The 10,918-nt window shown below is 38.9% G+C and overlaps 1 protein-coding gene across 4 annotated transcripts; it reads right to left on the bottom strand.

The window, feature by feature from the left end:
* Window positions 1-2,228: 2,228 nt before the first annotated feature.
* LOC121774697 (protein NETWORKED 1A-like) lies at window positions 2,229-9,034 on the bottom strand. 4 transcript variants are annotated; one of them, XM_042171564.1, is made up of 4 exons: window positions 8,812-9,034; window positions 7,839-8,049; window positions 3,570-7,687; window positions 2,229-3,482 (listed from the first exon to the last, which is right to left on the bottom strand). In XM_042171564.1, exons 2-4 carry the CDS (start codon window positions 7,939-7,941, stop codon window positions 2,367-2,369), a joined length of 5,337 nt encoding a protein of 1,778 aa, XP_042027498.1. In that variant the 5' UTR covers window positions 7,942-8,049; window positions 8,812-9,034; the 3' UTR covers window positions 2,229-2,366. The 4 variants fall into 4 exon arrangements, with proteins under 4 accessions (XP_042027498.1, XP_042027499.1, XP_042027496.1 ...); XM_042171565.1 differs by having other exon boundaries at window positions 7,839-8,021; XM_042171562.1 differs by lacking the exon at window positions 8,812-9,034 and adding an exon at window positions 8,097-8,145 and having other exon boundaries at window positions 7,839-8,021.
* Window positions 9,035-10,918: the final 1,884 nt, after the last annotated feature.

Here is a 10,918-nt window from a genome sequence, read left to right as displayed (position 1 = left end):
TTTGCATTTTTATCCACATTAGTATGTAGGATAAGAAAGTTCACCTTGATCGTTTAGATTCCTTAACTTGAATCTTTCGTTCCGACTTTACTTGCGAAAGCACCCTTTTTAAAAAAACACAATATAATAATACACTAATTAGACTCAAGGACAAAACTACTTAAATTAGAATGCATGCACCCTCATTAAAGTCTTTTATCTCGTTTCTCGATTTTCACATATTTTCGATTATTCGGCGGCCGCCCAAGACGTCGCTTGAGACTCCGGTCGGCCGCTTACGCCCATAATTCCTCCGTTGGCTCCTCGTATTTCCCTCCACGATGTCGAATTAAAATCCCAAAAATTATAAAAGTGCACAATTAAATTATCGCAACCATTTCCCCTCGAAAAATATATTTATTTCGGACTTAGGATAAAATTATTCATCCTTTGAAATATTCCGGGATTATTTAAATAATTCATCACAAGTATTTCCCCTCGCAATTATATTTATTTTGAAACTTGGGGTAAATTATTCATACTTCAAAATTATTTCGGAATTTAATTAAATAATTTCGTCACGATTAATTATCGGCCCAAAGATTTATTTAAAAAGCCCCAAAACTTAATTATTTCCCTACCTTATATCCCCAATTTAATTAAGAAGCCCCAACAAAATAAAAAGAGCCCAAACAAAACATTTAATTAATAAGGCCCAATTCTTTTAAAACAAAAGGCCCAAATTCTTTTTAAAACAAATGGCCCAAATTTCTTAAAAATTAACAAGCCCCATTTTTAACTCCCACATCCCCCCCACGTATCACTCTTCATCTCTCTCTCAATCATTATTCATCTTCTTCCCCCAAATTGCACAAAATAGAAAAAAAACCCCTTTCTCTAAATTTAGAGTTTCAGCTCCCTCACCCAGCTTCACACCTCGCTGCCATCGATCAGCCATCCCTCTGGCGTCGCCGTCGCTCCGTCGCCGCCACTGCAGCCGCTGCTGTCGCCACCGGAAGCCGCGACGCCGCTGCTGTCGCCGTCCGTCGTTGCCGCGCAGTCACTTCGCTGGGAAGACGCTGCTCGCCGGTGGTCGTGCAGCCCCGAACATCACCGCAACTAACCCGAACAACCCCGCACCACCCCGAAACAGCCCCCCCTCGTAAGTTTCTAATTGATTTCATGAATTAAAGTCTGATTCTGGAATTCGGTTCGCTTCGATTTAAACGACTAAAAGATTGATTCCAGATCGTAGTTACTGTTTTGGATTGTGCGATTTGGTTGAGTATAAAAAAAACATGCTATGCATTTCATGGATTGAAGGTTTAGATCGCGAAAGGAGGTTTACCTCGATGACACGATATTGGTTGTGAAATTGTAGGACCGGAAGGAGTAGCCCGCTAGATTTTGTAGACTCAGTTTCTTGGATTGAAGTTGAGAGAATGAAGCTTGTTGTTTTTTTTTTTTTTGTTGATTGCATGGAACGATAAGAGAGAAGAAGGAATAACTGATTTGAAGATTAATATAGAGGGGGCTGGTTTGGAGGAAAAAAAATCTTAGAATTTTTAAATATATTAATTTACTAACTTGGTGACCAAGTTAGAATTTTTTTTTTTTTAAATTTCTTTTTTTTCCGGTTGTTACAAAAATAGTCGCACGCGCCCCCTCCTGCCACTGGATAGTTGGAAATATTATGTGGACAAACTTCTTACCATCGAAACGATGTTGTTTTGTATCTTTTGTTAAAATAAAATGACAATAAAACTATGAAGTTTGGTAAATTCAGGTCAGTTTCGTAGATTAAAAAATTAACCATTAATATAATTTAGTCGTGGATGCATTCGAATGGTTTAGTTGGTCATATGGCCTAAGTTAAACAAGCGATTTTGGTCATTAATCTCTTTGAAATATTAACAAATGAGTTTGGTTAGTACTAGTACATGTTAATATTTTTAATTTTATTTTATAGATTAGTTGGTTGTGTAAACATTATCTGTCAACTGGTAATTATTTTCTTTTTTAAAAGAATTATAATGAAAATAACATCGTATTGTTGGATTTAACTGAAATGTCTATTTCGATCTAACCGAAATTCAAAATTGTAGGAAATTAATTCTAAATTCTAAATTCTAAATTCATGATTATTGCAATTAACTTTTAAATGTGTAAAAATATTGCAAACACATTTTATGATTTTGGAGACCATTTTTCTTTGTTGGAGTGTTCATGATTATCACATGCATATGAAGTTACGAACTACCAATATTTCTAACACCAACATAATGTTGAGCTGAAAATTACACAAATAGAGCAAATCTAGTTATTACAGTTATGCTCAACTTAACTCAACACAAATAAACCTACCAACAGCATCAAGAATCAATCTTTCAGCTTCTGTTTCCACTAGTTGATTGCTTGAACCACCCACAGTTCAGCCCCTTCTTTCGCCTTCCGCTGTTCTTCCTTCCGCTATGAATGAAGTCCCTCAAAATCACAGTTCTGCTCCTCAAGAATTTGTTGCTCCCTTTGCCTTCATCCTCCACCTTCGACACCACGAACTGAATCTTTTGCACCGCTAGTTCCAGCATGCTGATCCTCTCGGACCCCTTTTCAGCTTGCTCGATCACCTTGACTCTCCACGCCTTCATCGTCTCTTTCAGCCTTGGAGAGGACATTTCTTCCGGAGGGCACTCTACTATGTTCTTCACTAGCTGAACATTCAAATCAGCCAGATGCACTAATGTGTCATCTGCTTCCTGCAGTTGCTCCTTAACATCTCCAAAATCGACATTCTTGGCCTTCCTACTCTTCTTGTTTGCCTCCAGTTTCCTTCTCAGGTCGTGGAGTACTGCCTGGATACTTTCCAGCTTCTCAGTATCGGAGGCAAGTCTCTCGAGGATGATTTTGTCATTCAGTTCTTGATTAGGCTCGGTGAATCTAGACGAGAGCTCCAGCTTATCCATGGCCATCTCTTTCTCCATATCTGAATCAGTCGACGGTAGTAATTGATCATGAGCTCTATTCCATCCCTTTGGTCTGCACAACATCCTAAGAGATTCTCCAGTAATTTGATGTCTGGTTCCATCTTCGACAGTCTCCCTCAGCTCAAGCATCATATTATCAGAGCCATTACTAGTATTCCTCATGGAGCTGCTATCAGAGGCTTGATCAAGAGGAATATCTTTCATTAGCATCGAAATTTGGGCTTCTGAGGCTTTGGCTTTTGCTTTCTGCTCACTTTGACACGCTTTCTTGCTGCTGCGTTTATGCTTGTCTCTGCCCAAGCTGGGCTGCATCTTCAAGCGGAAACCTTCATCAATCACAGGTTCTTGTTTGCTCTTGGAACTGAATCTTCTTCGCAAGACAGGTTTCTTCGTGTCTTCCATCAATTTTCCGACTACCTTAACTCTCATCTGCAAATTCTGCAAACTAAGAAGGCATTGATCTTCCAAACGCGTCTGAGATGTGGCTTCACTAGGATGAGGAGCAAATTCCAGAAACTGCTAATAATAGAAGGAAATGGTAAATACTAAATTTCTCGAAACTGAAGTTGGAAAATTCAATCTACATGTGACAAAAGTGTACTTTACCTCAGTCGCTTGACTGTGTGCAGCTTTAAGGTTGGAACGAAGTAGTACATTTTGCTCTATGAGTGTTACATCATCTCTGAGGGAAGCTATCACTGGATCATATGCTGAAAGTTGGGATTTCAGTCCGTTGATTTCGCTCTCCATGAGACAAATTTTCCGTTTCATCTCTTCAACCTCCGACATTTTTGAAGTATTTTTGTGCTCAAAATTCCGGCACACCCCAGTGAGCTCTTGGACCTTATCCTTTAACAGAACTTCTTGGACAGAAGAGACCTGAAGATCTAAACAAAGTGCAGCTGTTTCAGCCTCCCGGAGTTCGAGCTCATTGTTCATTCCTTGGAGCTCTATACTAAGTGTCTGCTCTCTCACTACATTTTCCTCGATTTCTTGATGAAGTAGGCCAATTTCATACTCTAAGTTTTTGTTGACTTTGTGAAGGCTCTGAATTTCCTTCATCTGTGTGGAATTAGTTTCAGAGAGACGGGCCACGTTCTTCTCTAGATCTTCCCTTGCTTGCTGAGACCTATGAACATCAATCTTCAGCTCAGCTACTGTCACGAATAACGTGGAGTTAATCTTCTCAGTAGCTTCAAGCTGCATTCTTGTATCAAAGAGCTCCATCTTGGTTTGAATTAAGCTTTCTGTATTACTTGCTATCTCCTGCTTCATTTGAACATTGCATTCTCTGATTTCTTGGATCTCACTCTGCAAGCTGCACACAGTGTCTTTGAGAACTCGATTTTCAGCCTTCTGTAGGTCAAGCTTGCCCCCTAACTCGCTCATTTTTCTTACAAGGCAACTGTTCACCTCGTGTTGACTGTTCAGATCTTCGAGTAGCGATCTTAGCTCCACAGTTTTCTCTTCTACAAAGCTCTTCAACAAGGCGGATTGATTGGTGGTTGCCAATAATTCCAAGAGGATATCATCGTTATGCTGATCCACTTGACATTTCTCCTGTGTCATATCAGAGAACTTCTTCAGCAAACATGCATTTTCCTGCTTCGCTCGAGAGTGTGCTTCGTGTAATGCATTATAAGCCGCTTGCTGATCACCTTGTCGAACACAGAGACTTGCCAGCGCAGCCTGAAGCACGAAAGCCGCCTGAGAACCCTTGCTCGCGTCAGATTTTAACTGCATGTTCATCTCTATGAGTTCTTCTTTTTCATTGTTCACAATGGCAAGTTTCTTGGCCATGATTTCCGCCTCCTGCTCTAAATGCTGTTTTTGCAACTCGATCTCCACGCCCTTGGACTGCAACTGCTCAAGGAGGGCCTCCAGAACCGAGTTCTCAACAAAGATCTGCTGTTTTTCGTCTTCATTTTTGGAGATGGCGAATTTCATATCTTTGACACTTTCAAGAATTTGATGCACCAAATTTTGCTCACTCTCACCATTGTCCTCAGGTGCAAAATCTGGACTGCTTCCGAGGGCTGTGAAAATTTGGTATATGCTTAACCTCAGCCTTTCAATTTCATCCAACAAGTGCTCAGCTTCCACCTGCTGCTCAAGGCTTTCACTCTCAAGCTCCGATATCACTTTCTCTGCCAATTTAGATGCATCCACGTGTTTTTGGCACTCGATGATGAGAGCATAATTCTTTTTTTCCATATCTTGTATGAATTTCTGAAAGATGGATATTTCAAACTGTGCTTTCATAGCCTTTTCAAGTTCCTCCTCTGATTCTTTCGTCTTCCATTTGTTTTCTTCTCGCAGGTGATGAATCTCGGTTTCAAGGACGGCCATCCTCGTCTCACTTAGTTGCTGCGAACCTATCCGTTCCTGCTTCTCCTCACCAAACGAAACCTTGAGTTTCTCGACTTGAAAATGCATGGCTTCATTCTCTTTCTCTAAGTCTGCATATTTCTCTCCCAATCGCCGAAACTTATTCTCTAGGCTTTCGTGTGTTCTCTCCACGTTTTCCAGCTTAAGAACCAACCTGTCCCTTTCAGACAGAAGATATGACCTTTCATTCTTGAGCAAATCACATATTTCTTCTAATCCCTTTGATTTCTCCTTTAAGCCTTCGAGCTCAACTTTTGCTGCAGACAACGAGTTCTCAAGAACAGCATTTTGCCCCACTAAACTGTTCATGCTCTCAGTTATCACCTGCAACTGAGATAAATGAAAAGCTTTCTCAGCAGCAAGAGTGGCCTTATCTCCATGGAGGAGCTCGCAGGATTCTTGCAGCTCCTTCACCTTCTCACGTGATAACTCCAGCTCACAATTCAAGTCCGAGACGGACCTCTCGGCTGCCACTTTCTTCTTCAAAACTTCGTCCATGCTCTCTAACTTCCTCAACAGAATCTCCTTCTCACTGCTATCGTCTTCGTGCATCGCTTTAAACCTCGAGTTCTCATCCTGCAAGCTCTTCATCGAATTCCCAAGACATTTCGGGTCGAGACCTGCTGCTTCCACTTGCTCAACCAAAGCCTGGTAGCTCTTGTTCAAGCGCTCGATTTCTCCTGTCAAGCATGAGATCTCATGCTGGAGGGACATGCTTATGCCCATATGGTGCAATACTTCCTTTTCTAGCCTCTCCCTAATCTCCTTCAAACTATGGATCTCATTTTGCATATTCTCCATGGACGTTGCTGAAGAGAACGAAGTTCGACTCAAATTATGATTTTCATCCCTAACTTGCTGAATCTCCTCCTCCAAACCACGTTTTCTTGTCTCAACATCTTCTAGCATCCGAAGCATGTCTTTGAGCTCCGAGGCCAGAGCTCTCTGACCATCTTTTGACTGAGAGTGCAGATTCTGCAGAGCCTCAAGAGTTTCCTCAACCTCTGCATAACGGACGCTCTCATCATGCAAACCACACTGAAGTTTCTCGAGCTCCTCCTGCATGCTCGAGAGCTCTTGGTCTTTCCTTGCAATCTTCTTCTCCAGATCATCAGCTTCAACTCGCAGCGCTTGGTTAGACATCTCTAACAGAGTGCACTTCTCTCGTGTAGTCCTGAGCTTCGAAGTTCCAATCAAGACTTCGCGGTTAAGGCATTCAACTTCATCTTTTGCGCTAGATATATCTCTCTCGTGCTTGGATATCATTTCCAAGCAGTGCTTGTATTGGAGAGCTGAAGCTTCTTTCTCCTTGTTCAGATCAGCAACTGCCTTTCTCAGTTTCGAGGCTTCACTGTTAGCCATTTCAGCTTGCTTCTTAATCATCCTCGCCTCGTCTTCCTTCGTAGAGATTATGTTCTCCAATTCCGATATCTTTCCAAGACATTGCTCGTACCTACACACTGCTGCTTCATTTTCAAGCTTTAATCTTGACACTTCATCTTTCAGAGTTTGTGCATCACTCTCCGCTGAAAATGTTCTGTTGTCGAAGCCCTTCATATCTTCTTGCAGACGAGAAGCCATAGCCTCGAGATGAGATATCTTCTCAAAATACTCTTCATTTTTCACCATTTCTGCAATCTTTTCAGACTCCAACTTAATGAGGGCTTCCTTCAAAGTTTCAACTTTGTTTTCAGCTCTACCGGCCTTCTCATTGAAGCTCGTTGATACCATTTGAGCATGACGCAGCTGTCCCTCTATCTCATCCAGCTTTTTGAGGCATAGCTGATACTGAAGCAGGATACCCTCCTTTTCGACTTCCATATCAGCAAGTGCTTTCTTCAAACCGGGAACTTCGATTTCAGCTTTTTGAGTATAACTAAGAATCTCATCTTTAAGGTTCTGATTCTCAGTTGATAACTGCACTACAGAATCTTGAGATCTCTCAGCAGAACTCGAATCTCGAGGTGGCGTTTCTTTGAGTCCAAACATCTCTTGTGATTGCTTTAAACCCCGTTTCTTCATGCCTCCATCAGAATCCTCCTGATCAGATGGAGAACTCGCGAGTGTGTGCTCAAGCATGCGATCCACATCGCCCTCATCAACGATTTCAAAAGGAACTTCATCAGGAAATGCTGCTGCTATTGTTCGATGAGCATGGCTGAGCTCCCCCGTTGCATGGTTATATCTTTCAGCTAAAGCACGGTAGGCACGGTAGAACTCCTCAACCAGTTTCATCAACTCAGGGCGTTTCTTGTAGTACATTTCAGCCCGTCTAGCAAACGAATCTGCATCTTCTTCGATGAGCTTGATCATACACTTCACCTTGCCATCCATATCTGTAAACCACTAATGCAATTTAATATACCAAAAAGAGAAAAAGACACCACTAATTTCAACATAATACATAAGCTCTAATAACATATTCAACAGAAACACACACAGAGAGATCTATAGCCAATTTCCATCAACAAAAACCTGAGTTTATACCTGTGATATTTTGCTGGAGCCATTTTGAGTTCTTTGGGGTGTTGTGGCTATCCCACCACCATGAATACAACCGCCTCGATTCAGAATGAGATACGTTGGCCATGACTCCAGCAAAGAACAAAATTGCAACTCCCTTCGTCCTCTTTGAAAACACCGTGTTTGCTACCCGTAACAGAACAACAACTGTCGATGATGAACAGTCGGTTAACACCTAACACGATGCCAAACAATGAGTTCAGAGATCCATACGAGTATTACCATCTAAGAGATCTCTACCAAGATTAGCTAACATGCCTCCAAATCAGTGGAAATGTCATAGCAATGAAAAGATAAACACATGTCCAGCATATTTGAGTATGAATTTGTAAATGGTGAAAAATAAAAATGAAATGAAATGGAAAGCAACTTTATTAAGAACTGACTTTTTGAGAAATGAACTAAATGCAAGACAAAGAAACTATGAAAATTTCGACAACTCCTATTGTTATGTCAATGTCAAATAAATGTGCTAATGTTCATCCAACTTAAAGAACAGATTTTTATTGCAAAGTTTCTCAAGAAAAATGCAATTTTTTTAAAAATTTGACAGAGAAGAAAGACAGCTCTTAGACATTTTATTTTAAATATACCAAATCTGGCAATTCTGGCCCAGAAAGAGTTTATATCCTATAAGGAAATTTATTCCAGAAAATTATTAACTCCATGTCAATGGCTTCATTAAAAGCTCAGACGAAACAGAATCTTCACAAAATTTCAGAGCAATTCGCAAAATTAAAGCAACCAAACAATATAATCATGCAAGCATGACACTGTGCTTTCCACAGAACTTCACAAGATTAAATCTTTGCTAAAGAGAAATTAAAAAGTAACAAAAAAGTCAAACCTTTGCAAATGGGTCTCCCAGAAAAAATCAAAAAAGACAATTTTTTTACATTCCAAAAAAAGCAAGAACACAAATTTGCTAACAACTTACAAATTAAAAGCAACGATAATCTGAAACAGCAGCTGTTGATATGAATCCACACCAGCCGCTAATTTTCACTTCACTCCATTTTCGCCTCTCTCTAAAATGTAGTCGGCATTTTCTTGTGGAGCTCGGGTTTTGGTTGGTGCAGACAAGCGTCTCAGAATGAACTGTAAAAAGCTGTAAAAGTAAATGTATTTCAGTTTTTTTATATTTGTATACGAAATATGGGAAGGTCGGAAATTGCTGTCAAATTGGAATGATACGTTATAATTTCCTTAATTGGGATTTTCAATTGTCGTAATTTCGGGTTTACAAAATGCTGTTTCAGCGTGACTCATGGTCAGGGAAATTTGACTAATATGCCCTTTGATTTAGATGGGTGTCAATTTAATTTGATTTGATTTACCAGAAATTTATCTAGAAAATACTCCTACCGTATGTGACGTCGTCATGCATAAAGTGGAACATTTTCTTTCCGGCATATAATTTTATATAGTGTTATTTTGTGAGTTGAGTGGAGAAAAAAAAGCTAAAGACGATGAGTGTTTCCATTATATAAATGTATCAGATTAAATGGGACGTCTCAAAAGGAAAAATAAGTCACTTCAAATGGGCAACTATTAGTATATTTCAAGAAATTAATAAACATCAAACCAAATTTTGAGTTTTTTCTTATGCGACCACATATTACATGCAGGGGCGAACGCAGAAATATACATCAATAGGGGCTGAGATTTCTAATTTTTATTTTAACGTATATTTTTGGACAATTTTCATCATTTATAAAGGCTGTTATACAATAATTTATATTAAATATCAATAAATTTCATAAAAAAAATAATAGAAAAATGTTTCAAAAATAAATTTATTAAGGGCTTTAGCCTCTAGTCACCTCCATTTGGGTCCGCCCATGATTACATGCATCATATTTTGAGCTCGCAGAAGAACTTGAACTTACGAACTTGAGTCGTGAGTGGTAACAAGTTAGTGGAATATAGGATTCATTCACAAAAATAGTATTCCCTCCATCCCAAGGTAATTTTGTTTTTTTCTTTTTAGCACTCATTTTGCAAAACCGTCCCATTAAATATGAAACATTTATTTTTCGTTACGAGATTTTATGTAGTATTGTTTTGTGAGTTCATGAAGAGAGAATAAAGTAAGAGATGGAAAAAGTAGAGATGGTAGTATAACCATTTTAGGAAACGTTTCATTTTTAATGGGACAATCCAAAAAGACAAATATTTTATTTTTAATGGGACAGCGAGAGTAGTAAAGTGGAGAGAGTATAATGTAAGGGAGAGAATATTGTAGAGAACACCAATCACCAATTTAACTATGTAGAAGTATATCATTTTTGCAATACATGTGAAAAATGACGAGTTAACCCATGGTTGTATGTGATCTCTTACTAAATGACCGGTTAAGAATAACCCATGGCCATGTGTGCCAAATGTAGGAATATGGTTAGAACTTAGGTGGTGTTCGGTTTTCTAAACAAAATAGTATCAAGATATAATTTATGATTAAGTTGTGAGATTATTTTAGTTGGATTAGGTTGGCTATGACCAATTATCACATGATTATCCAGGATTGAGTTGTGGGCTCGTGAATCAAATATAGTAATATTTAATCTTGAGATACAATCTCGCAAATCGAACATTTCCTTAGAACTATAGGGCGATACCCTCTTCTTTTTAAAAATAGAAATTATGACTGTCACATAGGTTAATTAGTGTTTTCCTAAAATTATCACACTCAACATATATTGACATCAACTATCATCGAGTACTAGTATATATAGCATTACAATAATTATGGAAAATTATTTTTGTTAGCGGGATTTGGAAAAATTCAGAGGTTTGGAGAAAAATAGAGGTGGACCCGGACCATATATTTATCTCATTCAGTTGTGTGCATGACTAATAAATAGAGTTTGTAGACCATTTTTCAAATTGTTCCAAAAATGAAAGATAAGTTGTAGTCAATGATTTAGGCGCCAAATTTATTTTTTTATGTATATATTAAAAAGTTGGGGGGCTTCGTGTAATGGGAAATTTGACATTCCCTAACCAAAAAGATATCGAAATTCGACTTTTTCATTTCAATCTTA

The sequence above is a fragment of the Salvia splendens genome, chromosome 17 (assembly GCF_004379255.2).
Source record: "Salvia splendens isolate huo1 chromosome 17, SspV2, whole genome shotgun sequence".
In the NCBI taxonomy this organism is placed as follows: Eukaryota; Viridiplantae; Streptophyta; class Magnoliopsida; order Lamiales; family Lamiaceae; genus Salvia; species Salvia splendens.
This window is presented reverse-complemented; position numbering and strand designations above follow the sequence as displayed.